This window comes from Drosophila arizonae, chromosome 4 (genome assembly GCF_054131065.1).
Source record: "Drosophila arizonae isolate 15081-1271.41 chromosome 4, UAZ_ARI_1.0, whole genome shotgun sequence".
Classification (NCBI taxonomy): domain Eukaryota; kingdom Metazoa; phylum Arthropoda; class Insecta; order Diptera; family Drosophilidae; genus Drosophila; species Drosophila arizonae.
Window position 1 is genome coordinate 10,806,780 of NC_142924.1, and position 20,905 is coordinate 10,827,684.

The 20,905-nt window shown below is 44.6% G+C and overlaps 6 protein-coding genes across 7 annotated transcripts in view; 2 read left to right on the plus strand and 4 right to left on the minus strand.

Annotated features, from left to right (window-relative positions):
* Nucleotides 1-14,983, plus strand: part of Eip78C (Ecdysone-induced protein 78C) — a 49,427-nt gene extending 34,444 nt beyond the window's left edge. For both annotated transcript variants that reach the window (XM_089467369.1, XM_089467368.1), the window contains 3 exons: nucleotides 9,871-10,484; nucleotides 10,560-10,835; nucleotides 10,933-14,983. In XM_089467369.1, the coding sequence (XP_089323495.1) occupies nucleotides 9,871-10,484; nucleotides 10,560-10,835; nucleotides 10,933-11,310 (1,268 nt within the window). In that variant the 3' untranslated portion in view covers nucleotides 11,311-14,983. The remainder of the gene's footprint in view (nucleotides 1-9,870; nucleotides 10,485-10,559; nucleotides 10,836-10,932) is intronic.
* On the plus strand, nucleotides 3,523-9,862 carry LOC108612206 (chitin-binding domain protein cbd-1). The gene is made up of 2 exons (XM_089467420.1): nucleotides 3,523-5,189; nucleotides 5,245-9,862. The coding sequence occupies exons 1-2, from the start codon at nucleotides 5,180-5,182 to the stop codon at nucleotides 5,784-5,786; spliced, it is 552 nt and encodes a 183-aa protein (XP_089323546.1). The 5' UTR covers nucleotides 3,523-5,179; the 3' UTR covers nucleotides 5,787-9,862.
* On the minus strand, nucleotides 13,735-15,046 carry LOC108613109 (inositol monophosphatase 1). Its single transcript, XM_018006348.2, has 4 exons — nucleotides 14,827-15,046; nucleotides 14,635-14,768; nucleotides 14,208-14,576; nucleotides 13,735-14,148 (listed from the first exon to the last, which is right to left on the minus strand). Exons 1-4 carry the CDS (start codon nucleotides 14,893-14,895, stop codon nucleotides 13,884-13,886), a joined length of 837 nt encoding a protein of 278 aa, XP_017861837.1. The 5' UTR covers nucleotides 14,896-15,046; the 3' UTR covers nucleotides 13,735-13,883.
* Nucleotides 15,047-15,269: 223 nt separating this feature from the next.
* Nucleotides 15,270-17,372, minus strand: LOC108613103 (uncharacterized). The gene is made up of 3 exons (XM_018006334.2): nucleotides 16,232-17,372; nucleotides 15,790-16,161; nucleotides 15,270-15,725 (listed from the first exon to the last, which is right to left on the minus strand). The coding sequence occupies exons 1-3, from the start codon at nucleotides 17,194-17,196 to the stop codon at nucleotides 15,344-15,346; spliced, it is 1,719 nt and encodes a 572-aa protein (XP_017861823.1). The 5' UTR covers nucleotides 17,197-17,372; the 3' UTR covers nucleotides 15,270-15,343.
* A 49-nt stretch (nucleotides 17,373-17,421) lies between these two features.
* On the minus strand, nucleotides 17,422-18,512 carry LOC149269114 (inositol monophosphatase 2-like). The gene is made up of 3 exons (XM_089467404.1): nucleotides 18,358-18,512; nucleotides 17,767-18,272; nucleotides 17,422-17,695 (listed from the first exon to the last, which is right to left on the minus strand). The coding sequence occupies exons 1-3, from the start codon at nucleotides 18,502-18,504 to the stop codon at nucleotides 17,422-17,424; spliced, it is 927 nt and encodes a 308-aa protein (XP_089323530.1). The 5' UTR covers nucleotides 18,505-18,512.
* A 21-nt stretch (nucleotides 18,513-18,533) lies between these two features.
* LOC149269115 (inositol monophosphatase 1-like) lies at nucleotides 18,534-20,817 on the minus strand. Its single transcript, XM_089467406.1, has 5 exons — nucleotides 20,635-20,817; nucleotides 20,072-20,574; nucleotides 19,369-20,013; nucleotides 19,064-19,303; nucleotides 18,534-18,996 (listed from the first exon to the last, which is right to left on the minus strand). Exons 1-3 carry the CDS (start codon nucleotides 20,746-20,748, stop codon nucleotides 19,740-19,742), a joined length of 891 nt encoding a protein of 296 aa, XP_089323532.1. The 5' UTR covers nucleotides 20,749-20,817; the 3' UTR covers nucleotides 18,534-18,996; nucleotides 19,064-19,303; nucleotides 19,369-19,739.
* Between the last annotated feature and the right edge of the window lie 88 nt (nucleotides 20,818-20,905).

A 20,905-nucleotide genomic window follows, 5' to 3' on the forward strand; every position in this document is an offset into this window, starting at 1 on the left:
CAACAACAACAAAGATCACTGACGACGAGACGACGATCAACGACGACGTTTATAGTTCAACGCTCCGTCTGGGCGTGCTCCCTGCTGGCATCGTTAGCCATTGGCCAGTGCCCCAGAGACGCTGCGCTTGTCTTTGGGGGTCTCCTTGCAGAGGAAGAAATCACTCAGTCGCCGCCGCTGCTGCTGCTGCTGCTGCTGCTGTTTGCTGCTGCTGCAATTCTTCCATTGTCGGTCATTGATCGTGCGTGCTCATAATGAAGCCAACGACTCTCGTTGACTCTTCCATTAACTACACGACCTGATCATGTTGTGATCTTATTATGGTGACAGACAGAGAACTCAATAGAATGAGAGAGATAGCGAAAGGGAGAGAGGCATACGCAATCATAAATCATAAAGATCTCTAGCTGCTGGCTCTGCTGGTTCATAAGTATTAACTTAGCCGAAGGCATTAATCAGAATTTGATGTATTACTCAGAGAATTTAGTGATCATTTTATGGTGACACAATGATTAGGAATGGAAGATCAGGGGAGTGAGAGAGATAATCATTAATATTAACTTAAACGAAAAAAAAAAAACTTTCTATAATGAACTCAGCTTCTTATTCATCGATCTAGGCTAAGCTCTCGCCTTGGGCATTTTATGATATTCAACAAATTATTTGATGATCTGAATCAAAAGAAGAAGACTTTAGCATTCAGCTCAAGCAATAAAAAGCCTGAGAAATGATGCGTTAACTAGTCTGGTCTGGCAACTATTGTTGGCCAGTACTCTGATAACTATGCTGATCCCGAAACTCAACAGTTTATAAAACGCTGTCGTGCATTCGTAATAAAACTGCGCTTGATCGCCGCTAAATGATCAATTGCGAGTGCTTGGGTTGGCTACTCGTGTTGATCTTGCCATGATGATCCGCCCAATGACCGATCGCTACTGAGATAAACTAGACTGATCTCAGCCATTTCATCTCGAAGCACAGCAATCACAGCTGATCGTAAACGGTTCTCGTGAATCTGTAATAAAAACTGCGCTAGATCGCTGATGGATCATGGGAGCTACTCGTCTTTTCTCCTTGTTGTGATCTGTGCAGTCAGCGAGCTACACCCACGCCCTGGCAAGCGATCGGACAGCTACTGCCTCGGCGAGATCATTGATCTTACCTACTTGGCGCTGCTAATTTGTATTATTAATTCAATCAATCACAGCCCGAACGCACCCTAACAACGATCCAATCGCAGCATGGATCGACAGCAGCTGCCAGCGAGCATTGATCTCGCATACATACATATACGTATGCCTATACCTATACCTATATCTATGTATATGTATATATCGTCTCGTCTTGGTTATACTCTCGAACGATTGGCATTTCACAAATGCGGCGCGTTCTAGTTTCTCGCTGTCGATGCGAATTCTTGTTGATTCTTGGCTGATTCGCATTTCGTCTTGGCTAATTTAATTGTTTGCCTTTTCATTAAAGCGGGATGTGGGCCCATGGCAACATTTATAGAACAAGCACCAGTCTCCTCTCTCTCTCTCTATCTCTCTATCTATCTCTCTCACACACACACCTCTTGGTCAGCATTTAATTCGCTAATTGCCAATGCGCCCAGTGCTTATCAAATTGGAGCATCGCTTCGCTATTTGTTTTTTCTTTTTCGTTTTTTTTTTTTTTTTTTGGCTACCGTCTGATGTCTTAGAACTGGCGTTGTTTGTTTTAATTTAGCTACACATTTTAGTTCAAATATTTGATAAGCAGACGGGGCGAGGTGAGGCCAAGCAAGGTGAGGTGAGGCGCATCGAATCTGATATTTGCGTAACTCGCGGCATTACTCATGCGCCCCGTTAGCCGCGCTTCCGCTCAACCAAAATGCTTTTCTAATTATTTGCAATACAGTTTCAGCGATATATCTTTATATCTAATCAACATTCATGGCTAATTTATTTGACGTTTCTCGTTTTTTGTTTTTGGCTAAAATTTAATTTGAATGCGAGCTTAAAATATAAAACCGAGTTCAATAAACGCTTAATGAGGCTTTGTGTAGGCGGTGCTAAAAAAAAACATTCAAAATTATTACTTTTTTATTGAACTTTGCACTGAGCAAGGTTTTTTGGAATTTTTTTTATAGATAAGCGATTAAGCCTTATCTGTATTAGATAATAATAGAGAATCCGAAAATAATATAGATAAAATATATTACTTTTCTGGCTATTCCTAGGAATAACTCTAGAGAATATCTACATGGAGGGTAGATGAAGGGATGGACGGACAGAGGGAAAGAAAGACAGACAGTTATGTAGTCTCTCTCTCTGTTCACTCAAAATCGATTCGATTTTCAAACTTTTAAGTTGAATTTCGATGCACTTGGTAGTTCCTGCCCGATTTCCAGGTAGAGCTCGCTAACTGTTGTTCAGTTAAACGTCCCTTAGACAAGCTCAAAGCATATCGAATGGCAACAGTATGTAAGCTGCCCTCAATGCTTGTATCTATGGAACATTCCTGATTGCAGCGCCGAAGTGGGGCACACACAGTCTCTAATGTGGCAAAGAGGAAAGCAGAGTGTGGCAGGAGGCGGGAGCGGGCGACAGATACAGAGACAGAGACAACTTGACACCCGCTGCTGTTGCAGTTGCTTGATGGCAACACGCCTCCGCATTGGAGCCAAAGTGAATGCAACTTTTAAACACCTCCCCAGGGAGCTGGCAGCAGAGCAGAGGCAGAGACAGAGGCAGAGACAGTGGCAGAGACAGTGGCAGAGGCGGAGGCGGGGGCAGGCAGGAGGCGAGCGCTCCAACGTCAGCCAACTGTATTTTTTATCTAATTAGGTAGTCAAAATATACACACAAAAAAGAGACAGCTTAATGCTTAGGCTAGCGAGTGTGTGTGTGTGTGTGTGTGTGTGTGTAATCTAAACTGTGTCACTAAACAAAAAAACAAAATCCGAGCGCAGCAGAGAGAAGGGAAGAGGCAGACAGCAGCCGCTGCTCAGCCCAGAAAATTGTGTCAAACAGATAAAAACTTTGAATGGAGATGAGACGGAAGCGAGGCGTAGCAGCCAGTGGGACGAGCCACGCCCTCTTTTTGATGGGCGGGTAGGCGGGAGGGGGGCAGGCAGTTATGATTATAACCTCAATTCTAGGAGAAAACTGGCCCGAAAATTGTAGAGCATTTGAATAATTTTGAACAAGAATGCAATAAAGCAACACAAAAAGAAGTAAATGAAACGAGTGCGAGAAAGAAAGAGAGAGAGAGAGAGAGAGAGAGGGAGAGGGAGAGAGAGAGAGAGTAAAGCGGCTAAAAGCCAGTGTACAAAGTAGGCGGCGTTGATTTAAATGGCACCCAAAAAGTCAGCAACGAAACGAGAGGGCAAACAGACAGCAAGACAGCGAAAGAGGGAGAAAGAGACGGTGAGCGAGGAGGGGAACAGAGACAGAGACAGAGAGGAGATGGACAACTATTCAAATTGAGGTCATTCATCCCGCTTCGTTGAACGCGCTTAAGTGAATTATACATGTGAGTGTGTATATGTGAGTGTGTGTATGTGTGTGTGTAAGTGCGTGTGTGTGTGTGTATCTGATAGATACATAGATAGACAGATGAAGAGGCATAGGTTACCCGTGCAATAGTTATGTGATGTGATGTGTCGCCAACTTGTGAATGGGGCATTAGAGTGGGGACATCTATTTATCCGTCTGTCCGTCTGTCCCTCCGTCCGTTCATCCGTCCCTCCGTCAGTCAGCTCAGCTTTTCTATAGAAAACGCCACTCAACCCATATCTATTTTGGGTGAAAGCCTTTCTCCATGGCAGCTAAGCGGCTTAGCTTTTTTTCGATTCTTTTGGGGTTTTGCATGCCAGCAGCGAGGCATGAAAACATAATGAAAACACGTTAATTGCTGACAATTTGTGCGTTTATCTAAGCATTTAAATATGATTGACTAACTGATTGACTGATTGGCTGAGTGACTGAATGACTGACTGACTGATTAATTGAGTTTGGAACAACTGAAGACAGATCGTACAACGCCCCCAAAATCAAACTTTGATATCATCATCATCATCATCATCATCATCATCATCATCGCCATCATCATCATCATCATCATCGCCATCATCATTGCCATCATCATCATCATCACCCATTGCACGCACTTTGTATATATGTATATAAAACTGTTCAATTTATATTCAATTTTAGACTTCTCTCTCCCTCTCTCGCTCTCTCTTTCCCTCTCCCTCTCTCGCTATGCTCTGTCTCTAACTCTTTTGGTTCGTCGTTTCATTTGCTTTTCATATGGGAGTAGGTCAGTTCAAAATTTGCATATGCCTTGACTGATTTTCGTTTTTGATTTCTTGCTGATTTTTTTATTCATATTCGTTTCGTTTCGTTTCGCGTCCCGCTTTGCCTTTTGCTGCCACGCCCAGTTGCATTTATTGCCTGATTTGGGCAACCTCTGCCTCTGCCCCCACCCCGCACGTGCCGTGCGACGCAACTAAGGCGATTACCTTTCAGACCCGACGGCAATTTGTTTTGGCTTTTGTTGCCAAATTTTTGCATATTTCTTTCTTTATCTTTTTGGCTCGAGTGCGTGGGACTCACCTTTTGACACTCGCAATACGTTTATGCAAAGAGATCGCCTTCACATTTGTTGTAAGTGACCTGAAACGGAGCACGGATGAAAGCGAATCAGTGTTTTAGCGTATTCAATTCTTAAAGCTGATGAAAGTGGAGCTCAGAGCCAATAAATATTTCAAGCAATCAATAATAGACGAAAGTCTAATCAGATATTGGCTTATTAAAGGGGATCCTATGACATAAATAGACAGCAAATGAATGGCTTAATAAATTTGTTGTGCTTAAAGATATATAAAAGAATAGACAGAGACGGAGAGAGTGATCTATCGATCTATCGAACAACTTATCGATTCTTGAACTTCCCCTAACCAAGTCAGCTCTTCTCTCTACCTCCACGAACTCGGCTATACAAATACTCGATGAGCACTATCACTGTAAACTATTTGAATCGGAGTCTTAGCAGGTCAAGAGTTGAGTCAACAAGCCCTATCATCTATCTATCTATCTATCTAATCTATGAGTTCAGCTATAGCTAAACTCCTATAAAATGTCTCGGGCAGTGCGCGATCCGTTAACAGTTAAGATTCTTTCGTGTGCTGAAAATGCAGCCAGGTAAAGTGTTCGAGTGTCATCTAAGTTTCCACTGAAAGAGTTTTTCCTTTCAAAGTTCTTCAGTTGTGCCTCCTGCTGCTGCTCCTGCTGGGCTCTGGCCAGGCTCTTGGCGAGCTCGGCTGCACCTCGGATGGCTTTTGCTTTTGCACGGGCCATCAGGAGGGTGACCTGGTGCCGGATTGCACAGATTGCAGAGCCTACTACAGGTGCGGCGCCGATAACATCAAGCATGAGCTCTGCCCACCTGCGCTCATCTTCGATATCCAGCAGCTCGCCTGTGTGCCTGGCAAGTGTCCACGCTCGGACGGCGAGTGCGCCATTCCCAATGTGACTACTACACCTACACCTACACCTACGCTCACACCTACACCTACACTTCCTCATCCTGCACCACCTAGCAACTGCCTGCAGCAGGAGGTGGAGTGCAGCTTCCATGGCCAGATTCTTCCACATGCCGAGCATTGTCGCTTCTTCTGGACCTGCGTGGAGGATTGCCCAGTGTTGGGATTCTGTGAGCTGGGCAAATGGTTTGACCGCCAGAAATTCGTCTGTGACTTTCCCAATAATGTCCAAAACTGTCCCGTGGGCAGGGACTGAAACTGCAATAGGCAACTGCAGCAGCAACACTGGCGGCAATCGCAGCAACAACAATAGCAACAGCTGAGACAACAATAACAATAACAAGCAACAGCAACAACAGCAATAACAAAAGCAACACCAGCAGCAGCAGCAACAATCGCAGCAGCAACTACATTGACATGAACAACTTTAACAGCAACAACAACAACAACATAGCGTTAATATACACAAATTGCTTGACACAATTTTTATTTGCCAGTGGTGGGGGGCGTGGCAGCTGCTCTTTGTGGCTATTTTTTTATTAATTTTTTTTTTTTTTTTTTCATTTTTATTTTTTATTTGTCTGTTACTATTGCTACTTACTGTTGGTGTTGTTGCTGCCTTCGCTGCTGTTGTTGCTGCAAATTTAGCACGCAACTAACAATTTTAGCTGCTCCAGAAACAACAACAACAACAACAATAGATATATGGACACACCTTGAGGCAAAAGAAACGAGAACTGATACAGAAATTATGAAATTTGAAATACCCTAACTTTTCAGCAAATACAGCAGAAGAAAGCTTAAATAGAATTTTACACTGCAAATATGAAAAATGATAACAAAAGATTTGCTTATTTTTATATACAAATATCCAGAATATAGCCTATATTTGTATAGATTATCAGAAAACTTTTCTTGTATACTTTCATATCAATATATAATTAAGATTTTATACCCAAATATATATGCTTGCATCACAATTTTGATTTATATAATTAAAGCGTTTCATGCAAGAGATTTATAGCTCATAATAGTTTCACTTCAGCTATCAATACAAAGCTCAAAAATCTGCTAGAAATGGACTAGATTTCAGTTAGAGGCCCCAGCTGTGTGAGCTACCTTAAGCTGTTCGCAGCAACATGCATAGAGAAGAGCAGCAACAGCAGCAGCAACAGCAACAGCAGCAACAGCAACTGCAGCAACAGCAACAACAATAATAAAATATAACAAACTTTCACCCAAGCCGCAGCATTTTGGACAATTTCGTAACTGGGTAAACAGACACACATACACACTCACACACACACACCTATAAATGTGCTTGCAAATGTGGAGTGCATAAAGTGCAGCACGGCGACAGCAGCGACAGGTGAATGAACGACCTCAAACGAGGTCAGCAACAACTGCGGGCCAAATTATGCCGGCGGATTGCAGAGTGGGGCAGCGGGCAACGAGTCGACGGGCGTTAGTGTGGGGCGAGGGCCCGGAAACGTTGGGGCTGGAGCCCATTCATGCGCACAATAAACCCAAAAAAAAAGTAGAGGAAAAATCAACTATATGCAGTATGATTATGTGAATGCGACGTTTCTGTTGTTGTTGTTGTTGTTGTTGTTGTTGTTGTTGTTGTTGTTCAGCAGTTGATGGCTGCTTGGCTGGCAGTTGGCTTCGGTTACAGCTCGAGCTTCGCATGCTAATAGCCGTAGAGTGAACAGCCGGTCAACAGCAGCAGCAGCCGTGGCAGAGGCAGAGGCAGCACCGACAGCGGCCCCACATTTGGATGACCCAAATCCTGAGCAGGCAAATGGATGGCCAAATGGAGGAGGCTGTGAAACAAGTTTTGCCTACACACAGCTGCCTCTGCCTGCCTCCCTCCCTCTCTCTCTCTCTCTCTCTCTCTCACCCTCTCTCTTTCTCTCACGCTCTGTTGGGTCATTTGGCTGCTCTAAATCACTTAAGATGCTTTTAGCAGGAAAAGAAGTTTAGGCTTAGTCTTATTTATGTGACTCCACTTTGGCCTCGCTGCCTGCTCCATCTCTCTTTCTCTCTCTCTCTCTCTCTCTCTCTCTCTCTCACTCGGTGCATAATGGATGATGTTGACCTGCACAGTTGTCGAGCTGCCAGCGAGTGGGCGCTTGAAGAGGCCTCAGTGTGGCTGGCCAAGTGGGTGGCTGGTGGCAGGTGGCAAGTGGCAGGCAACATAACAACAGCAACAACAGTAAAAATGTGGAGCAGCCTGTCTACGTTGGCCACTATTCAATGGCCAATTCTGTAGATTATCGCTGCGCCAAATACAACAACAAATTATTTACCTGAGCTCTATTTGAGTGCGGCATTTCGTTTAGTTACAATTTTATGATTTAGGTTGTTTAGGTAAACTCGATTTAAACTTAAATTTTACATTAAATGGGTATAAAAGAAGCGAAATATTTTCTTTGAATTGCTATATTACTTTGCAATAAATATTATGTTTATTTTATTTATTTAAAATTTACATGAGAAAATTTGGTATAAAATATTTTTAATTTTATGCTGTCATATTTAATGATTTTTTTTTGTAGACATTAAATTTTACCACACAAAAAGATTTGATTTCGAATTTCTCTGAAATTTATTTACCTGATGAAACTTAACCCGAATTTTCTGCACGAGTTCAATTGCCCATTTAGTCGAGTTTATTTGCAAATTAATTATAAATATGCTGTGATACTTAGCTGCTGCACACTTCAGTCCATTCAGCTGTTCCACTTATTGGCGGGTATAAAGTGGCTCCGCATACCCTTGAGATAGAGTCAATAAGAAGATATACACAAAATATCTGCACAATGGCAACAATAACAGCAACAATCGACGAGCGCTGGGCAAACAAATCGTGCAGCAGCCAAAATGAGCTGCTAATTGAAGACACCTTAGAAATCATCGAAAATAAACAGAGCATAGCTGAGCAGAGCGGAGAAGAGTAGGGCAGAGCAGAGCAGAGCAGAGTAGGGCAGCGCCCGCCACTTGCAATTAGCAGAGTTGAAGGTGGGCCTACACAATGTGCAGCTGGCTGCGTCTTGTTATTATGTCATAATTAATTTACGAGCTGTGACAATTAACGAGATGAGCGGCCGATGCATCGTGACAAGGCCAGTCGCAGAGCCAAACAGGCAACAGATGTGGGTCAATGTGTTGGCCAATTTGGAGCGTACGATCGAGCTTTTCCACACGTTCACAACTTTTCCGGGCGCACGCGGCGTATGCGCAATTTTCTATCAGCTCAGCTTGAGCAAGCTCTTTGGCCCACTCAGCGCTCTGACCAATTTGCACAACTCGCACGCCATTTCGTCATAAGTGCACACACATAAATACGACTATCTACAAGATACAAATGTATCTCGTGTACTGTCTGCGGCTGTTGCTGTTGATGTTGCTGAAACTGACGCCGCTGGCTTTTGCTGCGAATACCACGAACGCAGCCACAAGACAAAGCGAAAAGCAACAACAAAAATCAGTTGCCGACAGTTTTTTATAAATATATATATTGAGCACAGTGGGTCAATGTCCCACTGATAAAGTGAACGCCAGTTGCTGCTGCTCCAGTTGCTGCTGGTGGCAGCTGCGACGTCGCTTGCCAAAAGGCAAATGCGATTTTAATTAATAAAATATGCTGTGTATCTCTGGTTGCACAAAAGAAATTTCACGTTTTATATGTTTTTTGCAATTTGTTTCGTTCGCTGTGCTGAAAACTGAGCTAATGAACATTTTCATATTAAGATATTTTATTTGCAGCAACATCATTTAATTTTGCTCGCTGCCAAATTATATTTGTAGTACATATTTTCTAGTTGAGATGGCACAAGAATTTCGTAGCCCATTTGCTACAGTCGACGCGTGTGTGTGCGTGTGTGTGTCGCTGCCTAAGATTTATGCGTGTGCCAGATTTTATTGTGTGACATTTCTGGCTAAGATTTAAATTTAAATTGCTTTTAGAAACTAATAAATAGGTTGATATGTTTTCTGACGCAAAACAACCAACTGGGCTGCCATGCTCGCCGAATAACAAATTACACTAATTTTGTTTATCAGCTAATTATGCTTGTGGGTGGAAGATTTTATAAATAAAGCGATTATATTTAATATGTACGCTCAAAAGTATGCTTCAATTTTATAACACGACATATGATGGCTGCTATTCGCGTGTGGAAATTTAATGCTGCATACTTTTGCGCGCATGCAAATTACATTTTGGTGCATACTTTGCGGCTGCTTTGATTAATATTCCATTTGAATTGCAAACGTAACCGACAACTCACACTCACTCTCTCTCTCTCTCTCTCTCTCTCTCGCTTTCATTCTTGCAGCTGTGCGTTATGGTCGCGTACCGAAGCGTTCACGTGAGCTGAACGGTGCAGCAGCAGCAGCAGTCGCCGCAACTGCCTCAGCAGCCAGCGGCGCGCCTCTGAATGTGGATGAAACCAGTGCCAATAATTTGCATACAAATCTAATACAACAGCAGCAGCAGCATCAACAACAGCAGCAACAGCAGCAGCCGCATGCGAGCAGCGTGCGCGTAAATACCCCAAGTACACCACAAACGCCACAAATGTGTTCGATAGCCTCGTCGCCATCGGAGCTGGGCGGTTGCAATAGTAGTGCCAACAACAACAACAATAACAACAACAGCAGCAGCAGCAACAACAACAGCAGCAGTAATGCAACAGCTGTAGTGGTGGGCAGCCATCATCAGCAATTGGTTAACATGGGCAGCAGCAGCGATATGGCCATGACCCAGGTGGGCGTGGGCATGTGCCATCCCTCGATCGATCATCACGACGGCCTCGCCGGCACAGCCAACGAGCTGACTGTCTACGATGTGATCATGTGCGTCTCGCAGGCGCATCGACTCAACTGCTCCTACACCGAGGAGCTGACACGTGAACTGATGCGGCGACCCGTCACAGTGCCCCAGAACGGCGTAAGCATGCGAGATCTGGTAATCTGCGAAAACAACTACAACTAATCGAGTGTATGTATATTCATTGCTTTACAGATTGTCACCACCGTGGCCGAGAGTCTGGAGTTCCAAAAGATTTGGCTGTGGCAACAGTTCTCGGCGCGCGTGACGCCCGGCGTGCAGCGCATTGTGGAGTTCGCTAAACGCGTACCTGGCTTCTGTGATTTCACCCAGGACGACCAACTGATACTCATCAAGCTGGGCTTCTTCGAGGTGTGGCTAACCCATGTCGCGCGCTTGATCAACGATACGACGCTGACGCTGGACGACGGCGCCTATCTGACACGACAGCAGCTCGAGATACTCTACGATGTGAGTGTGCACTCTCCCTGTCTCTCTCTCCCCCTCTACTTATAGTCCCCTTGCCTTTCCACACCTCTAATTGAATTTATCTTTCTCACCTCTGCAGTCGGACTTTGTGAACGCCCTGCTGAACTTTGCCAACACACTGAACGCCTATGGGCTGAGCGACACAGAGATTGGTCTCTTCTCGGCCATGGTGCTGCTGGCATCGGATCGGGCGGGCCTCAGCGAGCCCAAGGTAATCGCAAGGGCGCGCGAGCTGGTGGCCGAGGCGCTGCGTGTGCAGATACTCAGATCGAGGGCCGGGTCGACGCAGGCGCTGCAGCTGATGCCGGCGCTGGAGGCTAAAATACCGGAGCTGCGCTCGCTGGGCGCCAAGCACTTCTCACACTTAGACTGGCTGCGAATGAACTGGACCAAGCTGCGTCTGCCGCCGCTCTTTGCCGAAATCTTCGACATACCCAAGGCGGACGACGAGCTGTAGAAGTTGGAGCAACGGCTCTGTGAACTGTACGTTTAGGTTATATAATATAGGCGTTAAACGACGATGAAGAAGAAGAAGAAGAACAAGATAGAGGATGCAAACAACTCTGCAAGAATTCATAATATGAAAGGACAAACGTAAACCATTCTAACAGATACAAGATACAATTTACCAGATACAAGATACAAGCTACAAGATACATAGTTAACTACAACTACAACTACAACTACGACTACAACTATAAAGTTATGCATTAAATATTTAGCAATATTAAAGCCGTTCGCAAACATTTTTAGCCAGACATCCACACAGATACACACACCCACACCCACACACAGCTGCAATGATAGACTTTGAGATACTTTTGGTTTCCTTTGTTACTTCTGCTTGAGCTCTTAGCCGTACATCTCCCATGCGCAACATCAAGTTTTATTTATTTCATTGATCAAGCTCATCAAATCATGCACGATTATCCTAGGTAATCCTGAAACTCCACTCCCCCAACTCACTCAACCCAATTTATCTTTTCAAAAAGCAAAAACAAAACTGAACAAAAAATTAAGAAAATCTCGACTGAAGTTCGAAAAGTACTGTTTACATCTTTTTATTTAATTAATTAATAATAATTCTTATTGTATAATTAAACAACTACTTATATATACATATATATATATCAAATATATACAATCTATATATACTATGTAAACCTAGTGGTATCTAGCGTAGTTCAAGCAAAAAGACCCAAAATATTTTCTTTGCTCGTTTTTATTTTTATTGTAAATAAATTTTAAACTAATTTTTAACAATTTCATTATTATTTCTTTAAGTTAAGCTACATGAAGCTCTAGCTTGGATTGTGTGAGAAGCGATGGCAATAATCGATTATCGATCAGCGATCATCGATCACCGATCATCGATTATCGATCATTGGAAACGTGTTCATATTGATTTTAACAAAACCGATTTATATATCGCCTAATCTTAAGTGCTTCATTTGTATAACTTGGAACAATCAAAATGATTTGATGAATTTTTTGAATAGATTGGTGCTAAATTTTTCCTCTCTGTGTATTACGTTTCAAAATCGAGTACATATGTATGTTAGAACATGACTTCAAACCTTTAAAGCTCTTCTTTAATTGTTGAATTTATATAGAAAAGATTTTGTAGAAATTAAAAAACGAAAAACATAATATAGCGGGAGCTGCGCTTCAGATCTAAGGGCGTGGCAACCAGTTTAATGCTCCATGTGTACCTTTCGCTTACTGAACTAGAATATCAATAAATATATATATATGTATGTATGTGTTTGTGTCTGCAAGTATCGAAAGTTCTTAACTAAACTAAATTGTTCTAGCTGCAGATCCCAGAAGTTCAGTGAAATATCCCTGTGAATGTAGCATTAATACTTGATTTAATTAAAATACATAACTAAAATGATATAAATATACATACGTATACATATATAAATACATATATGTATAACATATAGATGCAATTTTTTACCTACTGTAGCTTTGATTACATTTTTGAATAATGTGTCAAATTTTAAATGATATTTACGATTAGCAACTACATTCATTACATCAATTACTCCACTACAAAATATAAATAATAATAAAAAGCAAAATATGAAATATAAACTCGACAACAAAATTTCAAAGAGAACAAAATGTCAACTTCCTATTCCTTTCTCTTTCCCTCTTGCTAGCTAGTGTAAGTACCCAAAGGAAAGTTAAATCAGATATCTAAATATATGTGCATATATGATCATATCATATATATCTATATCGCTTTTCTAAAGACCATTTGGCGATTAGATTCAAGCTTAAAAAAATCTGTAAAGCGAGAGATATATATATAAATATATATGTATATGTCAGCCCAATATACTAAACTTCTATATCTGATATATCTGATCTAATAGTTATAATAAGCCACAACTTTTCTGTCTACATGCCATACAAAACAAAATTGCTATCAGCTAAAGCATATGCAAAATCATATACTACACATATGTATATTGCTATGCATACTGTTGTTTCCATTTTATATTCATATATACATGTGCATATTTGTATATGAAATGGAAGCCACAGTATGCATAGCAATAGGCAACAGCAAGTAGATAAGAGTACGTCATAGCAAAATGATATATAAATAATAATTAAAAAAGCAAAAACAAGCGCCGCAAAATGTAATAAAATTACAGAAAAAAAAGTACTTGAAAAGCAAACAAACAAACGTCTTTGAATAAACAGATAGTTATACAATTCTATACAGACTTTCATATGTATATATAGATAAGATGAAATGACTGACTAGCCTTAACTATATCAATATATAATGAGTTCAATCTGTGGTTGTTCCCTTAAACTAGTCGCTTATATATTTCATAGAAAACGGATTCACTGACAGTCGGACTTAAGTATATATCTGTAGATCAACAGGTTTATTTCGATTAACAATGGAATTGCCTTAAGGTACTTTTTTAATAGTAATCAAATGCTATTTGGTTAGGCTTCAGGAGCAGATGTCTTGTTGAGTTCTCCCATTGACTGATAGATTCCGAACTAATCATCTCTTGGCAGGGGCTGGTATTGTGTCAGCACCTTGGCCAGATCTTGGGCTAGCTGCGGTGTGGCAGCGGCCAGAACACGGCGTGACATGATATCAAAGTCCCCGCCAGCTGGATCGATGACAACGCCGCCTGCCTCGCGCACAATCAAGTCACCGGCGCAGACGTCCCAGGCATGAATGCCGAACTCGTAGTTGGCATCAGCAGCGCCAAGAGCCACCATGGCCATGTTCAGAGCAGCAGAGCCTAACGCGCGCAAGCTAAATGAACAGAGGAATCATTGAGCTTGCTAGCTAGCATTTATAAGCTGTCAACTAACCCATGAACTTGTTTGGCCATTTTGGCAAAGTTCTCATTGACCACTTTCATCTTCTCTTCATCGCGCGAGGTGCCGAATTCGCTGGTGACGAGCGCCTTGCTTAGCTCCCGCTGTCCACTGGCCTGGATGCGGCGTCCATTGTAGTAGGCGCCTTGGCCACGGCGTGCCGTGAAGCGCTGCTCCAGCATGGGATTGTAGATAATGCCAATTTCGGTGACCTTATTCACCTTGAGGCCCACGGAAATGCAGGAGTGCGGAAAGGCGTGCACAAAGTTCATGGTGCCGTCGACGGGATCGATAATCCAGGTTGGCTCATCGGTCAGCTTGTTGACTGCGCCACCGGAGCTGCTCTCCTCCTCGCCAATGAATCTGTAATGCGAATTTTATGTTAGGCATTGGCATTTACATTTGAAATGATGGCGCCGACTTGTGATCCGGAAAATGCTGGCGAATGCCGTCCATGATTAGCTTCTCCACAGCCTGATCGGTTTCTGTGACCAAATCAATATCACCGGATTTGCACACAAACTCCTGACGCGTCTCATTGTTTCGCGCAATCAACTAAATGAAAACTCCTTTCTTCAATTATTTTCCAATCAAGGCGTGGCAAAAGACTTACCCGACCGGCCTCTGTTACCAGATTATTAATAATTTCAAAGCATTTGCCCAAGTCTACGCTGTCCGCCATTCTACGCCTGCTTTTTTACGTGTATTTGACGAATGAGTTTGCTTAATTAAATTACGTTTGCGCTCAGCGAATGTGAAAAGTTTCAAAATGCTGACAGCAAACAGCTGTTTGACCAGGGCTGCCAAATGATTGCAAAAATGTATATTGGCAAAAAATTGACCTGTGCTGCCAGATGATTGCAAAAAGAATGAATATTGGCAAGTAGAGACAACATTGAGGTTGTGGTGCGGCGAGACTCACAAATCGCTATCGTCGTCAGTCGATTATTCATTAGGTGTATGAAATTCAAATGACACAAATATCAACTGCAAATTAACAATATAAGACTAACTTAATTAATCAATTTAGTTTAGTTCAAATGAAAACAAGTAAAATTAACGTATTTTCCGTTCTGCAATATTTACTTGATTACATGAATTTTGATGAAATAAATTATTAAGGATTTCGATTACTGAGCATTATGGTATGCTGTCGCCCTAGAACCATCTGATTCTAACTCATCACTTGAGTCGGAAAATTCTGTCTGTGCACTAAAATCCCTTGTTAGGGGTTGCGAGGCCAGTGACTCATCGTCTCTTGGTGTCGGATAATCCTGTACTAGTTCGACAGATAGTGCCATTGCTAGTGGCCTGCTGGAAGCTCCTAGAACGCGACGTGACATAATATCAATTGAACCGCCAGCCGGATCTATTACCGAGCCGCCTGCCTCTGTGATCAAGATACTTCCAGCAACCATATCCCAGACGTGAAGGCCAAAAAAGTAAAAGGCATCTGAGGCACCAGAAGCGACCATTGCCATGCCCACGCCCGAAGACCCAATGGTGCGCAACCTTAAAAAAATGCACTCAAATAAGTGAAAGATCGTTAAACGTGGAACTTAGCAGTTAGACTTACGCTTGTGTCTTCCTGATAAGCCGCTTGGCATTTTCCATGGCTCCTGAGGTTCGGTTTTCGCTCATATCAGAGTTGTACTCCTGGAGCACCAGCGCACTGTTGACTTTATCCTGGCCGCTGACTCGGATTGGCATATCATTGAGTTGAGTACCTTCGCCATGGCGCGCCGCATAAAACTCGCCTAAGGCCGGATTATATACAATGCCAAAGGCCGTTTCCTTATTCATAATCAGCGCAAGGGTGATGCAGTAGTAGGGAAAGCCATGAGCGTGGTTCATGACACCGTCAATTGGGTTGATGACCCACGTCAGCTCATTGGTGAGCATCACTTTCTGGGAAGACGACCTAGCTACCACTCCCGCACTGATGATCCTGTGTGGGAAAAATGGGAGAACAGATCGAGGAAATTATGTAGAAATGAAAATCATAATCTTCCTCTTACTTGTGCTCTGGATAAGCATCTTTAATTCCTTTGGTTATCCTTTCCTCAATATCGCTGGATGTTTGCGCGATGGTATTCCTTTCATTGTCCTTATTGCCACCCCCAGTCCGCGCCTTACTGGCCGACAAGGCAATGGCACCCGCCTTCCTGACTAACGAAACAGCCAATTCATACATTTCATCCATTTCCTGCTTAGACTTCTTCTGAGCTGACGAGCCTCCCACGAATGGTACTATTGCTGGTGCTGCTATTGGAGCTGGTGGTGGTGGTGATGGTGCTGCTGGTGGTGGTGGTGGTGGTTGGGATGGTGTGTTTTCATAGAGCAGGCCCGAGGTGTTTGTTGTCTTTGATGCATACTGCTTCGATGGATCGAAAGTAATATCCGTATTGCAAGTCTTGGTTACTCCCTCGCTCTTTTCTTTGGGGCATTTGTGCGCCACAGCTTGGACTGGAGGTGGATTGTAAACGGTGATCGTTTGAGGCGTCTCGTGAGCTGCTTCGACTCGAGATGCTTCCTCTTGTAGTCGTGTTGGCGACGTCTTTCCTACCGGCTCCTCAGCCGGCTTAACAGGCGCGGCAGGGACTTGATTCGTGTCCACCGTCGACTTTTCCGGCGTGGGAGTATTAAAGACGGAGATGTGCTGAACTCGCTCCACATCATCCACTGGAGGCTTTTCGGGCGACGCTGATTCATTGTTGGGGACTTGTTGAACTCGTTCCACCTTATGTTGGCTCGGGGTTGCAGAGACTCCCTTTGGGGTTGTCGTTTTGCCTGCTGGCATTGACACACGCCTATGCTGGGAGCGTTGGTTCTTCAGCTCGTGCACCCGCGGATCCAGAGCGGTCGCCTCATGACCCTCGAGCCCATAGCTTGTGGCAGCATTCTCCGGCTTTTCCGCGGCCGTCTCTGTGTTCCTCAATGGTCTGGATTGGTCATTCGGGTCGGTCTTCTTGTCATCGGCCATGGCAATTAATTGAATGACTGCTTCTGATCTACCAACTGCCTCTAGGGAGTTGCATGCTCGTCAACAAGTGCTCAGCCTGGCCCGGATTGCAGTACGTATTTATGTATGTATATATCTATATAAATAATATAGATACATATATGTTGGTGTATGTGTGAGAATGCCTAAACAGAGCTGCCAAACTCAAACAACAATTTCACACTTTGATGTGTGACCCCATGCCATCTAAGGCTCATCATCTCTTTTGTGATATATCTGGCTGTCGGCCAGCAGCTGGACCATTTGGCAGCCCAGCTCGGGCGTTGCAGTGGCCAGGACACGCCTGGACATGATATCGAGCTCGCCTCCCGCTGGATCCATGACTGCGCCGCCTGCTTCGCGCACGAGCAGAGCGCCCGCTGCCACATCCCAGCAATGTGGCAAGAACTCGACGTAGGCATCGGCCGCACCCATGGCCACCAGGCACAGATCCATGACAGCAGAGCCCGTGCTGCGTAGGCTGCGGGCGGAAATCTGATGAGAGTGCAGTTGGGAGAGAGAGAGAGAGAGCGAGATTGATAGATTATTTACGTTTGTGCCTTGCAAAAAAGGTTGACACTCATGGCCCAGAGCGTGTCCTTGTGCTGGGCTTCCATATTGGAGGCGTGCATCTCGTGCAGGACCAGTGAGCGCCGCAGCTCCTTCTGCCCGCTTGTGCGTACCTGGCGGCCATTCAAGTAGCAGCCGCACTTCCGACGAGCTGTCAGCTTGAGCTGCAGTGTGGGGCAATAGCATATCGCGAGCTCTGGCTGCCTGTTCAGCCAGAGGGCCACGGAGATGCAGTTGTAGGGACAGCCATGCACAAAGTTGACGGTGCCATCAATGGGATCTATGATCCAGGTGGGCTGATTGGTCAGCTGGCGTCCCGTGGCGGGGTCGGAGGTGCCCTCCTCCCCAATGTAGACATGATCGGGAAACTCTCGCCGCAAGCCGCTCACCAGCAAATCCTCGATCTGACGGTCTGTGACTGTGACCAGATCCTGATTATTCGCTTTGGTTTCAAAGACGCGGATCTCTTTATTTGCCTCGTTCAGAAGCTAGCAGAAGGAATAGCTTTATGCCAGCTGAACATGTCTACATACATATATGTCCCCTACTCTCCCCTCTCCCACTCCCTCTTACCTCTGCCGCCTGATCGACCAGCGCACAGCTGGTTTTGGCACATTTGTCAACATCCACTTTCCACTTTACCTTACAGCTGGCAGTCGAGCAACACTTGGTCGACCCGTTGCCCCGCCGCAACAGCTGTTGCCATGCCAATCTATACATATTTAAGCAATAGTCTGTATTGTGAAAAATTTGTAAAATAAAAACCGTTTACTGATTTAAATTAATATGCCTGCTACAAGTAGGAAGTTTGGCAAATCCATATTCGGCCCGTCATATCCGTGTGGTCAGTAGTGCTGACCTGGTAAGCGTGGATCTGCAGCTGCCCATTTGTGTTTAGACTTCTCAGCACGTCTCTCATTCTTTTTTACAGTACTGGGTTGGTCGGAATACGGCTCACGACTCGTTACTTTGATAGAGCCCCTGCGCTCCACGATCTGGAGCTCAGGGTGCATCCGTTTAAGTAATGCTAGAAGCTGATCTGTCCACCTCCTCATTGAATAGGACAGCAGCATATGCGCCTTGTGGTCCTGGTTCAAAAACAGTATTGCCGTGCCCACGTGCCACGCCTGGCAGCCAAGCTCGTATAGGCCCGACTTAATCTCCCATGGCTTCTTACATCTGATCAAATATTTTCTGCCCAGCCTACGCAATCTAGTGATCGATAGGAATTGTCTTTTACTGCTCTCTCAATCGAATTCAAGTCCAATTGAAGACTTACTCTTGGGCATTTTTCATCACCTCGTCGATAGATTCGAGTTCCTCGGCGCCTAAGTTCATCGTATTTTGTACATCTATGCCATTGCTTTGTGTGTTCGAGTCCGAAGCGACCTCATGCTGGAATAGGTTTGCCAGCACTCCCAATGAATTGCCCCAGTCGCCTGGAAGCTGATTACGAGTCGACCCGATGTTTGGAGTGGCTGCAGCCTTAAACGAATTCCCTTTTATTTCGCTCCTGAACCTGAACGAGCATGAGCATGAGCTTTCGATTAGCATACCATGACCTCTGCATGAGCATCTACTCACTTGTTCAATGGGTATGTCTTCGATATACTATCAACCAGTCTGCGACTCCGATCTGAACTCATCGACGCCAAGCTCGCGTGGCTGTGCATCCCCTTCAGACGCCATGTTCCCTGATTGAATGGCCTTTTCAGTGGTAAGCGGCATTTGTCAGATGCAATAGCATTGAGTTTGCTCATTAAGTGAGGCATACGGTTGGCGACTGTGGCAAGCAGACCACGGCTGCTGCTCATTGCCGAAACTCTCCTACTAATGCTCTGCATCTGCCTGTTTTAACACACTTCAAAATTTGAAATGAAAATTTTTATTCCAAATGCCGAACTGGTCCCAATCTGATCTGAAGCCTACTCATGCATATGTTTACATTTTCCAGTCTACTGCGTCTCATCGTCTCGGGGAGTGGGAAACAGTTGCTTTATCAGGGGCACAATTTGGTAGGCTAGCTCGGGCGTGGCCGCTGCCAGCATGCGCCGTGCATAAATGTCGAAGGGACCGCCGCAGGGATCGATCACAATGCCGCCCGCCTCCTGCACCATTGGCACGCCTGCAGCCCAATCCCAGACGTGGGAGCCGAAGTGAAGATAGGCGTCACAGGCTCCCACAGCCACCTGGGTCAGATTGAGCGCGGTTGAGCCCATGGTGCGTATGCTAAGGATGAGTCCATTCGGATCAACTGCGGCTCTGAAAACCCTCAATCTCCACTCACCCATGCGCTGTGGGCCCCAGCCTGAAGATATTCTTCAAGCTCACGTTATCAACATCTTCGTGGTTCTTGATGGAGCACTCCATATAGACGAGCGAGTTCTTCAGCTCCCGCTGCCCGCTGACCCGCATCGGCTGTCCATTGAAGCGAACCCCCTTGCCGAGTTGCGTGACGTAGCTTTGCCTCAGCATGGGATTCTCTATCCATCCTAGTACGCTTTTCTTCTCCACGTACAAAGCAATCGAGGTGCAGAAATTGGGAAATCCGTGCACAAAGTTAGTTGTGCCATCGATGGGATCAATGATCCAGGTGGGCGCATCCGTGAGCACCCAGTTCTTGGCTGTTCCCTCTGTGCCCTCCTCGGCAATGATCTCGTGGTCGGGAAACACCTCTCTGATGCCTCTGACCAGCAAACGCTCTACATCCCGGTCCGACTTAGTGACCAGATCGCGCTCATGTGCCTTTGTCGTGTACTCCGGCTTCTGTTCTTGAGCCCGCATCATGATCTGCAGATATATCGCATGGAAAACACTGATATGGCATGGCTATACCAGTGAACTTCCTACCTTGCTCGCATCCTTGGCCAGCTCCGAGACTAGTCTGCAAGCCAGATCGACATCTACCTGAGAGAATTGTCTACTCAAGCAAGGAATTGGCAAAGTTCTTAGAAGGGCTTGCATTTTCACAATGGATCAATGGAGAATTGAGAGAATTTTGGCTAATTTAGATATTTTAGAATCAATTTCCAATAAAGAAGTTTAAGTCCAGGCTCTCTTCCTGTCCAGCCGGGGCCGGGAGCTTCAAATTCGATTCTCACTGCGCAACTCTCTGAAGGAC